The 15,169-nt window shown below is 33.5% G+C and overlaps 1 protein-coding gene across 1 annotated transcript; it reads right to left on the bottom strand.

The window, feature by feature from the left end:
* Positions 1–6,360: 6,360 nt before the first annotated feature.
* On the bottom strand, positions 6,361–14,483 carry LOC144843351 (organic cation transporter protein-like). Its single transcript, XM_078700141.1, has 7 exons — positions 14,073–14,483; positions 10,639–10,742; positions 10,113–10,117; positions 8,409–8,577; positions 7,869–7,998; positions 7,185–7,270; positions 6,361–6,556 (listed from the first exon to the last, which is right to left on the bottom strand). Exons 1-7 carry the CDS (start codon positions 14,481–14,483, stop codon positions 6,361–6,363), a joined length of 1,101 nt encoding a protein of 366 aa, XP_078556267.1.
* Positions 14,484–15,169: the final 686 nt, after the last annotated feature.

Genomic DNA, 15,169 nt, shown 5'->3' with positions numbered 1-15,169 from the left:
TTGTTTACAGTTAGGTGTAACATTGGTTAGATTCCAGAAAATTAATTAAAAGGTTGCATACATGACTGTACACAAACTATCAGCGAATATTAGGAAAGCTGCATTTTGCAGTATTGTTAAAACTTTAGTTTGATTTTTTACAGTTAGGTATAACATTGGTTGGGGCGGGTAAGGGGGTGTCAAACTTTAGTGGGTGGGGTGTCTGTAAGGACCAAGGCAGTGTATAGGTGGTCTGTAATAGGCCATTTGGTATTCCATACAATGTTCTATATCATGGCATTTATTGCTGGTCGTATCTATATCTAAGGCAGGCTACTTGGGGTAAGGGGGGTCTCTAGTCAAACTTTAGAGGGGTCTGCCAGGGCCAAGGCAGTGTACAGATAGTCTGTAATAGGTCATTTGGTATTTCTTACAATGTGCTAAATCATATAACATTGGTTGCTGGTGGTATCTACAATATCTAAGCTAGACTAGTTGGGGAGAAGAGGGGTCTCTAGTCAAACTTTGTCTGGCACTTGCGGTGCAGCGGACAATTAGTCTGTCGTTACCCATTTAGTATTGTATGAACTCAACTTGTTCATTTGGCATTAATTGTGAGTGGTACCTCACTCATCTACTGTATGCTATCCCCATTATTTTAGGCCCTCCCCTGGGGGTTTAGCGGGCCTATTGCAGCGGAGAAAATGTCTGTCGTTTGTGATATTGGTATGAGGATGCCATTGGGCATCCCATGGCGGTGAAATTAGGTGGTATCTCTCTCATCTAACTGTTACCGATTTTTTAGCACCTTTCGGGGTCCCCCAGGTCTATACGCAGCGGGGGCTACCCGGCAGACTCCCATTTTTATTGACTTCAGGTGACCCCTAACACACTTAAATAGTCAGATATTGGTACCTGTGCTGCATCCAGATCTCACTCAAGATATAAGTGTACAGTACTGTACACTATTAAAGCTAGAAATGCTTAGTCCTGTGAGTGGCCCGAATCTTGGCGAATTAGATTTGCTTTTGAAAGGGGGGTGGCACATATTTCTCAAATTGGGTAGTGCAATAACTGATTTTTTAATAAAATGAAATATAATATATTATTTATTTTGCTGTTTCAGCTACAGTGAAACACTTCCACAAGGATGACAACATAAAAGTGAAGAGGGGAAAGGAGTATATCAATACAACAGTAAAAATGGAAGCCGGAAAACAGATGGAGGTTTTTCTTTCAAATGCTGCGAGCAGAATTAAAAGAAAAGCAGCCCGGCCCCACCAACTCCAAGACACACATGGAACTACTATTTTTTTAACAATAACATTATTATAACTCAGCTTTAACTACGTGCCGTAGATCCGATAAAATATACCAACAAACCAACATGGAATAACAACTTTTTTCAGATTCCTTTTTATTTTTAATAGACACTTTGCTTACTTTTTTTTGTTTTAATCAAGATTTTAAAATAGCTTGTAATAATAAAATGTTACTTGCCTATTATTACATTACTTGTATTTGGTTTATTTATGACTCTCGCGGTATGGGGAGGATCATGTTATTGAGAGTGTAACATCTAGTCCGCAAGAATAGGCACTAAATCAAGGATATGTCTATGGTATATTTATTATTGTCACTCTGGTATCTATTTGTGATTTCAATATGATATCATAAGTGATCTCTAAAATATCTCAGAGGCTGACATCAATGTTGAGATCGCCATGAGACCATTCTATGATATCAATTGCTGATATCACTCTGGTATCTATTTGTGATTTCAATATGATATCATAAGTGATCTCTCAAATATCTCAGAGGCTGACATCAATGTTGAGATCAACATGAGATCATTCTATGATATCAATTGCTGATATCACTCTGGTATCTATTTGTGATTTCAATATGATATCATAAGTGATCTCTCAAATATCTCAGAGGCTGACATCAATGTTGAGATCGCCATGAGATCATTCTATGATATCAATTGCTGATATCACTCTGGTATCTATTTGTGATTTCAATATGATATCATAAGTGATCTCTCAAATATCTCAGAGGCTGACATCAATGTTGAGATCGCCATGAGATCATTCTATGATATCAATTGCTGATATCACTCTGGTATCTATATGTGATTTCAATAAGATATCATAAGTGATCTCTCAAATATCTCAGAGGCTGACATCAATGTTGAGATCGCCATGAGATCATTCTATGATATCAATTGCTGATATCACTCTGGTATCTATATGTGATTTCAATAAGATATCATAAGTGATCTCTCAAATATCTCAGAGGCTGACATCAATGTTGAGATCAACGTGAGATCATTCTATGATATCAATTGCTGATATCACTCTGGTATCTATATGTGATTTCAATAAGATATCATAAGTGATCTCTCAAATATCTCAGAGGCTGACATCAATGTTGAGATCAACGTGAGATCACTATGAGATCAAATTCTTACCTGGGCGTCCATCCCATCCACATTTATAATAACACAATTATACTATTTGTAGTAGAATTCATCGCACTGTTATCTACAATTTACCGAAGCATTTGTTATTCTTTTTTACCACTTTTCATATCTATTAGATAGAGGATTTCATTTCATTGTAAATGTTACCATATTATTAAAACTAAACAATTTAACATATATCCCTCGAATAAGCCCCTCCCTCGAGTCAAATGAACTCCGCCTCCCCACCTCCGCCCTATAAGGGCCCTACCAAATAATAAAGACTATACTTTAAAATGTTATTAATCATCTAAGACACTGTGAAACAGAATAGTTTAGTTTTACGAATGTCAAGCATTTTCAATAATGGTAACCGACAGAAAACGTAAAAGAAGAACATTATCATTCCGAGAACCATCGTTTACACTTCCTAGAGGGGGAGCGAGCGAAGCGAGCTCACCCTCTAGTACATAATAAAATTATTATCAGGTCACATCTAGGGAGGACTAACAACTAAGCGAGGGCGCTATGTATGAATAGTTAAAATAAATTAATTAAATAGTTTAGTTGATTAATTTCTTCAAGCAAGTTATGGAGTGACAATTCATCGCGATTTCAAGTCCCAGTAGATGACTTTTATTACTTTATTAACTTATTTATCACCAAACGCGAGTGTTGCCGCACGAAAATTACACAGTCAATATCATCGTACTCGATAATTTGCTGGATTTTATATACGTTTAATGACAGGGACACGATAATTACTCGAAAATTACTCAGTCAACATCATCGTACTCAACCAATCACGTTCACGCATTTATATAGGTATATTTAATATATATATATATATAAACAAATCAGGCAAAGAACATTAATTCTAAACCGCCCGGTGATATACTGAAATTTAATTATTAATTTGAAACGATAAAGATGAGGAAATCTGTGAGAATGAGAAAAAGTCGCCCCAACCGAGACTCGAACTCGGACCGCCTGCTTGATATGCAGATGTCCTAACCATTAGACCACTGGTTATATTTCTATGCCTGGTTATATTTCTATGCCTGTAATAAATAAATAGCGAGCCTACGCGTGGATCTTAGAAACACTTTTTAATATTTAATATGATGTATTCAAATTAGTTTTAAAAGCTTACTTGAAAACAAATGTCTGGCTGTAGTTGTCTTTTTCTTTTAACTTTATTTCAATTTCAGTACATCATAACTTAATTAGAATTAGTATATCACAGTTACATATCATTAAAAAAGATGTTTTGTTTTGTTTCTTTTCATATTTTGATGTTATGGCTTTTTCTGTTAATACAAAGTATCCCATGCAACATCATCCATACATTAAAATAAAATATAAAGTATGTACATCAATAACCATTATACATTGTTTTATTAATCATTAACAAGGCAATAATTGGCTAATTTGATTATATTTTCCAATACTCTAAATATGCGTACATTTTTTTTAAATTTTAAATTTAATTTTCTAAAAAGGCGAATTGCTGCCTATTCTCATGTTATTCCATTAGAATAGGCATCAATTCTCCTTTTTAGAAAATTAAATAACGCTAAAAACAAGTCTAAATTTAAATCATGTGAAATACTTACAAGTTGATGAAATGCGCTTAAATTAAACCTATTATATGGATTTTCATTAATTTTTTGGGATATATTCTATAGAATACCTAGAAGTACTGATACAAATTAACATCATAATGTTGATTAAAACACAGTGTAAGAGCGTTGATTATTTAATAAACCTTATCACCCCAATTGCTTTTATGAGCAAGCCACAGGAGACTGGATTATTTTTTTTTTTGGGAACTGCTGTTTTTTCACGTTTTTACGGAAGTCAATCATGGTACGTCGGTGTAACCTTTCTCATGATATCAATGTTGTTTGTGTCATAGCTTCTTTTTCTCCTAATTCTGCTGACGATAATTTTGTCACAGATCTGAAAATAAATTATAAAACGTTAATATTAATTAATAATAATGGACATTAAAAAATGTAGAAAATGAAGTGAAAGAAATTATACAAATACACCCAAGGTACGGCTGGTTAGTTTAAACTAAAATAGCTATTTTACGTTTTAACATGTTTGTTCAGACCATGATATTCAAAAGTGATCGTATTCCAGTAACATAGGCATACGTGCCCTGATAGATTAGACATCTTACCGAACCCATTATGTTTCAATGACTGCGGTATAGTTGTACATTCTGAATGCAAATTTTGAAACATTTGCAAACAAACCCTTACATTCTAAGTTGTGTGACTTCATCCATTGTATCTGGTAACTTTCTATTGGCAGTTTCGGGTAAAAGTAAAACAAGTACTCCAGATGAAATGGCTAATACACTGAATGTTAACATTGCAAGTGGCGCCCAATACCTTGACAGGTGGAGGATATATGGTGATAGGATGGCTCCAATCCGACCAGATGTTGAACAAATACCAACAGCAACTGACCTATTGCCAAATGAATAAAGCAGTCTATTAGTTTGACAAAGATACATTTATGTCATATCATTACATCATCATCATCATTATGGAAAGAAGAACATATCAACATTACAATAAAAAAGAACTAGATTATAACAATGCCAAAATAAAAATGATGGCGAGAATCATTGTTTTCTTCTGTATGAGTTGAATAGGGGAGTAAAAAGATGATGTGCTTTAAGTCTACACCTCATGACGTCGAATATATAATTACAATTATTAGAACAGTTGCTCGTTTAACACAGTATTTAACTTTTTTTTCAATTGAACTAGACTAGATATAACCACTAAATAGAAGAAAATAATATTTCTAACCGTATATTAGTTGGATAGAGCTCTGCAGTATAGAAAAATATAATACCGAATGCAGCGGTTACTCCAAACTTTCCTACCATCGCTACTGTCAGTCGTCCTATTGCTTTTCAACAAAATAACAAATATATTACAAATTCAATTATTGGTAAAAACAAAACACAGTGATGTCTTACTATATTTATTCATAAAAAATCAATAGGTAATTCTAGTACGAATCACCAATAATTAAGACGAACTTTTAATTCATAGATCTTCTTCATTGGCTACCAGTTCATCGCAGGATTAAGTATGAATTACTCATAACCACATTTAAAGCACTACAGAATATTGCTCAAAATTATTATTAGTGTAGAATCTTGTATCGTATTAAACAGCTCGCTCACTTAGATCATCGTCAGATGATACTATACTGCTTAGAGTTCCATCAGACTTTGGACAGCTGGAGAATGTTATGGAAAAGTTTACCGCGTACAACAAGATCTTCAATGTGGTCACCATTTGAGAAGTTAATTAATAGAATAAAACGTATACAAAGGAAAGCAACAAGGATAATGATGTTTAGAAAGGTTCCTGGGACACATCTTATTTGTATATATTGAAAGTGCTAGAATTATTATCTATTGATGACTTGTTTAAATTACATAGACTTTTATTAGGACTTTTAAGTAAAAACAAAACATATTACATTTTAATTTTAATTTTAATGTGTAATTTAAAATTTAATTTTTTTTTTTGTAATGTGTGCTGAAATGTTACTTTCCTCATTCTTATAATAATGTAGTATATTAAAACTACTGAAAGGTGTTCGAGTAAGCTTTTACGTTGGAATTCGAAAGGTAATACTTTCGAAAGCTAATTCTGTATTTGTTTCCTTTCCTAGACTACAGAAGCAAATACCAAATCCTTTAAACAAACAGTTTAATTACCTTAGTATCACTAGTTGTCGTAGACCTTTATGGAATTTTAACTTGTTTTATTCATTCTTTAACATAAATGGTTTTATACATGTATGTACTGCAGCTGTGGGCATTATAAATTCTTTTATTATTATCATTATTGGTGTTGTTGTTTACTTACGAATAAAAATAGTCAGTAAACAAGCAACGCCACCGAGTAACATGTTGCTGATAAAGATCGTCTGCGTCCAAAATAGTCCAGAGCTACAATACTCAATGCATAGGCTGGTATCTCGGTAGCACCAGATACAAGAAAAGATATGTAATGATTAACGCCAAAATCAGAAGTACTCAGAGAGAGGCCAAAGTAGGAGATATTAACAGCAATCCTTTAAAAAAAACAATATATATAAAAATTTAAGAAAATTATTATTATTAAAAATAGTCACGGTATTGATAAAATTGAAATATATTGTGGCCTTTGACGTACGGTAACTATTGCATAATACTAACACGCTATTGATAATCAGCCTAGTCTATCTTCTAGCAAACTCTAGTTTGCAAACTTGATTTTGGAAAACTGCTGACAACCATCGTTTGAAGAAGTTTGAAGAAGGCCTGCAAAATGACAGACTCCAGTAACAGCAGGCAAACAAACTTCTCCAAACAATGGTAGATGCTAAAGTATTAGACAGCTTTAGTTTGCCAATTTCGATTTTGAACAAAGGAAGTTTTCCAATGTCTGTTAGCGGAAAATTTGACAAACCTAAAGAAAACTATTTAGTTTGCAGAAGTTAGGTCGTCAAAAGCCTCCAGTAACTAGTGTCCAGCAGGCACAAAAACATCTCCAAATTGTTAAGTAAATTATGCTAGTGTAGAATAAGCTTTAGGAAAGTGGAGACTTTATAAACCTTTATTTTTCAGAAGTTGTAAAGTTTGCTTATGTAGACGTTTATTGTTTCCTATGAAAAAAAAGGGCGTGCACATCAGGTAAAACATACTATAAAAATAACTTACCAGCATAACATGACATTAAATGTTCGCTTACAAACTGGCCATGGTCTAAATAAATCAAGAAACGACATGAGTGAAGATGGTTTACCCTGAAAATATAAAAGTTAAGTAAGTGAATAGAAAAAATGTTATAACTTACGATTAAATAATAATTATATCCTAGTATAACTAAGAATCTTTTTCCGCAAAATAGGTAGGTGCGTTTTCATTTAAGGAAACATACATTTCTTTTGCTGTTGATAACTAATGAAATACCCTTGTTTCGTGTGTAGGTGTATACATTTTTCAATCTCTTTTCTTCATATTTTTATCGTTTGTCTATCAAGGAATATCAGAACAAAAAAATAAGGTAAAGGTGTGTATGTTGACTTTTAAAAAGATACGAAATAAGATACATTATACATTATACATCTTCACCGTTTATAAATTAATTCCAGTATTCAACTCTGGGTGGTTTGTAATTTCTCTATGCCTCTTAATATCCGTTTGTTGTTAAAACCTCTGTATAAATTGTAATTATTTTACCATCAGGAAAAAACAATAAAAAACATTTTGTATCTTGTATGTGAATAAATATTATTATTACTGGAAATTGTCAATATTATAAACAATCATTGTTTTAAAATTAAGAAATATTCGACAACGTTTCATATACCTGATATTATTTGTAATAACTTTTATACGTACAGTGTGTTCAGAAAAGTGAAAATCTGTTGGCAAATTAACGTTGTTTACAGTTGCTGCCTTCTCAGTTATCTTCTTTGCTTCATCATATCTTTTTTGAGAAATCAACCACCGTGCTGATTCTGGAAAAAATCTTGAAAAGAGAGATTATTCGTATTTAAAGAGAGTAATTTCGGTCAAGAATTTGAGCGAATGCATTATTTATTGTTTTGTTATAAAACTAAAATAATTTTCTTTTAGGCCTATAATGTTAAAACATATTTTAGTTTAACAAAACAATAATGTATTTGTTAATTCAGCGTATTTGATAGCTTTTAACATTTTCATACATGTTTTACCATTACACTGGTCACAGTGCCAAATAAATGAATGGAGAAAAAATGTTAATCACTTCAATTTACTTTCGCTCTTTGTATTGTATTATTTATAATAATTACAAAGAAAGGGCAAAATTCCTGTTATGGACTTGAATATTTGACAATAAAACAATAAAATATGCAAATAGTGGAACGGTATTTATACAGTGTTGTAACTTTCTCTTACGGTATATAAAGAAAATATAATAGCCCAGGTACACTAGCCACAAGCTGTAAAGTTCGCCATTCACGGATAAAGTATGCAAGTCCTGCCATGATTATTAGACCAAATGCAAAGAAGAATTCGATAACAAGTCCAGCATATGTTCGTTTGGAAACACCGACAGTCTCAGTACCTAAAGAGAATCGATATAAACAATGATTACCATTATTATAGTGTATTAGTACAGTTTAAGGGCAATTTATACAGACGATTCGAGCGGTTAGTGATAGGTGGAAAACTTGTGCTTGTCCCAGGTTGAATTTGTATCTATCATGAGCGGGTTCCACTCAATCGCTCCTTGTTTTGTAAAAGGTCATACGAAATAACATGATTCTATATAGGCTATTTTTGTTTTCCGCTTACCGTTAACGATCGTTTGTGTAAATTGGCATTTAGTATACTTACATTAAACTTTTAAAGGGTAGCTCCGGGAAGAAAGTAACTATTGTTTATAATTATATTTTTTCGTCAGCGTTAAAGCATAATGTATGTAGGCATACGGCTTTGAAACATCGGTTCTCGTCAGGTCACCAAAGTTAAGCAACGTTTGGCACGGTTAGAGCTTTCACAAGAATCTGGGAATATCGGGTGCTGTATATAATTTATATATGAAGCTTGCTTCCATTAGGCATTTGAAATCATAACTGCTGACACTTATGGCAGCCCCTGTTCAGACATATTGGTTTATGCAGGGAAGAGTAACTCTTCCCTGGTTTATGCGTCTCATCTGGTTAAGGTGGGCACTGGACTAGTGAAGCACTTGATCAATGATAGGACCAAACAAGGTGATTTTTTCATCCATTATTCACATGAATGTAATGTAAAACTATTGTTGTTGTCGTTCGCTAAAGACATCGACTAAAGAAAAGTAAAGCAGAGCTATGTTTAGCCTCAAGCTACTATTTCAATATGTTATTGTGTCGATCTTTGTTGAAAATACAGTAAACTCGATCTACCATAATTATCTAATTAATTAATATATATAATATAATTAGGTGATCTGCACTGAGCGAAGATTATGCATATCGTATTAGTTTTAATAGAAATATTATGGCAGTGATGGAAGATCTGCACAGAGCTCCTAATGTAAAAATGTTCACAAAAACGTATAACAAGTGTAACAACAAAATGTAAAAATTCCATTTCTAGTGCATTGGTTGTAATCTTTTTCGTGTATAATATTATTGAAAAAGATTTTGACCAAATGAATTATTCAATCTGTAAAGATATATTACCGGTAAATGCAAAACCTTTAAAATGCACCAAGTCTGTATTTAACTTGCTCTGTTGACATTTTGCGGTTAATAATATTTATTTTTACATTTTTTGCTGAGGACATTTCCATTTTCAGTTTGTTTGCATTTGTTGAAATTGTTTTCATTTGCGGGTTCTAGAGCATGATGCATTATAACTCAAGTTATAGATTAAAATACTCTACCTATAACAAAGGCAGTGATGAATAGATTAAAATACTCTACCTATAACAAAGGCAGTGATGAATAGATTAAAATACTCTACCTATAACAAAGGCAGTGATGAAAACAGCAATGTTTGCTGCCGCCGTGATGAATCGCAACGCCGTGTAAGCGGAAAACGATTTCACAAAGGAAGTTAATATTCCAGAGCCACACTGTAAGCCTACAGCTAAAAACAAAACAGGTTTCCTACCAAACCTATGAAGAAAATTAAAACAAAAATGCATATTTGTATCATGTAATAAATCATAATCCCAAATACAGTGTCATTGAAAGAATTATTTTATTGGTAAGTCGATATATGAAAAGGGATGTCTGTAATTTGTTTATGTCAAAGATATTTGAGGTTTTTAAGTCACGGAAGAGTGGTTTAGTATATGAAAGATAATTTGAGTCGGTACATATGCGAACTGTGATTTTGATTATAGAGCAATTCAATGGAAATTATGTGTACGGTTACAACATTCGCTGTTTAGCTCATAGCACCAACAAGGATGTTTCATTTGATATAACAACACAAAACAATAAATAATTGGAATGTTATATTAATTAAGCGTTTAGTTGCAAATATATTTGACATATGAATTTCGCAATGATAATATATAAGTAAGACCATTCATCAAAATCTACTTACTACATATACCCCTACATTTAAAAACTACAGAAAGACCAATACGTCGCCGGTCGTCTGTTCAGTTAGGAAATGCCAAAATACTTACTTGTCCGCTAAAGCTCCAAAAACAAGTGAACCAACTAGTGTTCCAACAAAAAAAATTGACTGTGAAAGCGATGGCTTTGCGGCCTTTTCACAGACAAGATCAAACTGAAATTATAAAACAAAAACTGGTAAAATCAAGATAATGGTTTACAAATGATAAACTAAAAGAAAATGTTAATAGTACGTGTCACGGAAAAATGTCAGGGCAATTTACAAAAAAAGCCACGGCAATTACAGGCCACCGTAATATCGACGTCGTTAAACACTGTTTGGTAATAATATGATAACCTTCTTGTTTATACATTTTCATTACAAAATGTGATACTGTAAATGATTTAATAAACATGCAGTAAGCTGTACAGCATATACAAACAAAATATTAATAATAAATGATCCTTATATATGTTTATTATCTCTTTCTTGTAATTATCTTTCAACTTTCGTATTTTATTTATTTAAACATTCTGAATAAGGCATTAGTATTCGGCTTATTTTGTGCCGATCGTCGTCTTTCCTAACCACAGCAAAAAGTAATTCTTTGTTAAAGTGCACAACAACATACACTTAGATTACAAAGGGGAATAATATTAAATTGTATAAACTGTAACCCTTATTTAGTTGCGTTAGAGAGTATGTATTATAATCATAACATAAACCATTGGGATTTCCGCAGTTTGTGTATCACGATTTATTATAATGTATTAGCGTTCACAGCCAACTCATGCTAGACGTGATCTCTGTACTTGGTCGTCATACCGCCACTATGTTGAAGTAAATTGTCCGAAAGAGAGAGACGTATCGAAAGAGAAATCTTACTGAAGAATTGCCAAAATTGCAGTATTTCAATTGCAATAATTTGCACGTAGAGAATCCCTGGATGAGTTACTTCACAACTGGCGCCACCTCCTGTCTGAACTAAACATGTGCAATTAGACCGATTACACTACCAGGAATGCTATAGAGCTCCACTTTCTCCTAGAATGGAGAAAATAAGTATTCTATCCATGCTCTTAGTAAATTAACATTTCACAAGTAGGCCTACCAAATACGATGGTGGACATGTCGTGGTACCCCATTTCCAAGAACCGAGATTCGCCGAATTTCTTATGGACTAGTGATTCTACAACTGTGCATGGTATTCGTTTAGTTAACTTTGATTTATGTGACTCGTTATAATCGTATCACATGCATCATTTTGCTCGTTACGATTATATATTATGTGCAGTAGGCTACTTTGAAATTTTATTCAGTGTCTTCATGAGCTCTAACAATGTCACCTACCAACGTAATAACAAACAAAGGGGGAAAAATCACCACCACAATCATTAGGACGTCATTATAAGTAGAGCGAACACTCATTGAATATACTTTCGATCGTGGCGTGTAGGGTGGCCTTTAAGCGTCACGGCAACTTTCAAAAAATATACGGCAATTTACAAAATAAACCACGGCAATTTTTTTTAAAAGCCAGGGTGTTTCATTTTTAAGTTGCCGTGGTATTTTTGTTGAATTGATGTGTTTTATTTTTAAGTTTCCGTGATGTTTTATATTAAAGTTGCCGTGGCTTTTTTAAAAATTGCTGTGGCTTTTTTTAAATTGCTGTGGCATTTTTTGTAAATTGCCGTGATATTTTTTAAAAGTTGCCGTGACACTTACAGGCCACCGTAGATTTGATAACCCTGACCCACTTAGTTTGGTTTTCGGTAAACCTAAATTAAATTGTATGTACTATCTAACAACTCTTTAAAGAATACCTGATTAAAAAGGGTTGATACAGCATAATTTTAAGATACGTTCGGGTCTTTTTTTGTGTCATTTGAATTTAAAACGAAATGTTTGGAGTTGTGGTAATTTAAGTTCAATGGATGGCGCCGGCATTATTTATACTCACAAAGCATTTATAAGGAATTGAAATGTCTTGTTTTGTAAGTAACGCAGTATGCGTTTATGACTATTATTCGATATTTTAACAAATATATTGACACATTATTGACATTTTCTTGGCCTAATTTTAATTCCTATAAATTTCATACCATTTGGCCTACCATCATAAAAATCAGTCATGGACTCATTCATTTTAATAAACATTTCATGAAAGATGTTATTGTATAATACTGACAATATAACGTTGCAATTTATACTTATCCTATACTACAAAGTGTAACACGGAAAGCATCACACTCAATCGTGCATGATAAAGTGACCATCTAATCATTTCTTTTTTTAAATGGTTATATACAGTTGAACCTCCGTGAGCGTGAGTGGAGATTCTGTCCCAGTAATCCTGTTCCCAGCCCCATAATACAGTCCTTGCAATACCACACAGAAAGACAAACTGTCATATTGATCAACAATCAGAAAAGTGTGAATTTCTACCACCGTATGCCATTCAGCTAACATCAACGCGTACAATATCTCTTAACATTCTCTCCTACAAAAATGTCGACATTTAAACCTCACTGGAATATTTTTCTCAACAAAACGCCAATTCTGTGATAATTTTGTAGTTAAAGGATGGGTTTGTACTAGATAATGTGCTCTCTAACCATTGTTTGGAGAGGTATCTCCCTGGTTCGACACGGTGTCTCTAGGAACTTGTATTACAAAAAGAAACAAACGCGTATAATTCTTATAGGGGTTCATATTTGAGAAACATTTGAACCTTTATTGGCAACCAATTACGATGTCGATTAATTGTATTAAAATATATAAAACAGCATAATTTGAAATACACTAAGACCGTGGTGGGCGCCGATTTTCAATAGAAGATACCGTAGGTGCGCGACTGAGCTATGCTTGGGGCCAAGGTTAGAACATCTATAGAATTGGACCTTTAGTTGACCGGAAATTGAATAAAAATTTGTCAAAGTTCCAGCTTGGAATTAATTAATTATATAAAATATAAGATAATTGTTCGAAGCTCAATACACTGATTCCAGTGGTTAGTGGTGGTGAGATGATTTCTATCACCTCATCCCACTAGTGCTGAAGCAAGATAGTTTTGAGACTTTTACCAACATTACGATATCATAGCATATCATAACATGCATTCTTTTCTCTTTCTAACACAACTTCCAAGACTTTATGTGTAACTCCCTTCATACCGCCTAAATCAATATTATGCCAAACAGACCAAATGTAAGCTCTCTGAGGCGTATTACAGCGAGTAATGTTCTTTCAGCAAAAAAAAAAAAAACACGCTTGTGTTGCGGGCTTGCACACATAGTTGTTTAATAGTTCTCCATCTATTTATAAGCATTCCTATACAGTAACTATGGAGAAAGAACCATTCCCTAAATTGTGAAACACCTAATGTCCGTATTGACTTGACAAGGAACACAAAATGAGGCATCGTTTATGATGTCACGCTACTAATATTAGCACAAGTCTAGGGCTATTTTAGATGCTTACGTAACTACCTATATTTGACGTTACCTCTTGGATGATAGTTGACTTGTACTGAGAGGTATCGTATTCCCATCCATTTGTACACAATGTAATGTCAAGTTCTCGAGATACGTTGTTTGTAAAAAGTGCTTCCGTGATGTCTTCGCTCGTATACATCCAGCATTGTGCTTCGTTTGGTATTGTATTTACATCATCTTTAGGTCTTGCTAAGTTTTGTTTTATTTTGATACATGCTTCCCTTTCGACTGAATCACTGTTTGTACAATTAAAGTTTTGTAACTCCGGTACGACACACCAGTGATCTGTTTTAGCGGAGATAAACACATGCGATAGGCTATGTATTGCAACAGGAATGACGATTAGGCAAACCATGGCATACTGTCGCTTCTGATAGCGACCAAAGTCGCCAAGAAGTTTTAGAACATCGTCAAAATCCATATTGTAAAACGAAGTTGATATTAATGTGACTATATAAAATGAATAAAACTCTGGAGTAGGAGAGGACTGCACTGCACTGCCAATTGGAAGCCATCATCCTTTTATAAGTTAGACCAGCTAATAAAACGTTATGCTGTGTACGATTAGTCCACTATTGTTGCGTGTGTACATTGTACGGTTAGGTGATTCGCTAGACTTGATCCACAAGTTTGTAGTAGTTATTGTTTGTTTATTGATAGGCCTATTACCAGTGAGTGGGCGTTGCAATTTGTGTCTGTTAAGCTTGAATTATACATGAGACGTCATGTGTTATTCTTTTTACCAATTTTAAGCCAAATCGCTGTATAGAACCTATAAATGCGGTGATGGAAATATGATTATTATCCTCTATCATAAAAATAAGTTTGCAATATGATGATTTTTCGGAACAACTAATCGGAAAAAAATTGTACATCTATAATTTTCATTGTCACCTTTTGGCATTCGAGGCGCTGTAATCGCACGAATTATTAGTTTAGATTGCATGTCGTGTTTCGTTTTAGTTCATAAAAATGGCCTCGTTAAGTATGTTTTGTACGCCGTACATAATACGAGCGTGACGCTAACAAGACGGACAATGAAATGATAATTTGAAATGCTCAAAATGGCCGGCAACGTTTTAGGACATTTATTGTGTGCATTTTAAA

Source organism: Antedon bifida, chromosome 5, assembly GCF_963402885.1.
Source record: "Antedon bifida chromosome 5, ecAntBifi1.1, whole genome shotgun sequence".
Taxonomy (NCBI): Eukaryota; Metazoa; Echinodermata; class Crinoidea; order Comatulida; family Antedonidae; genus Antedon; species Antedon bifida.
The sequence above is the reverse complement of the archived record's forward strand: the minus strand, read 5'-3'. Positions and strand labels throughout refer to the sequence as shown.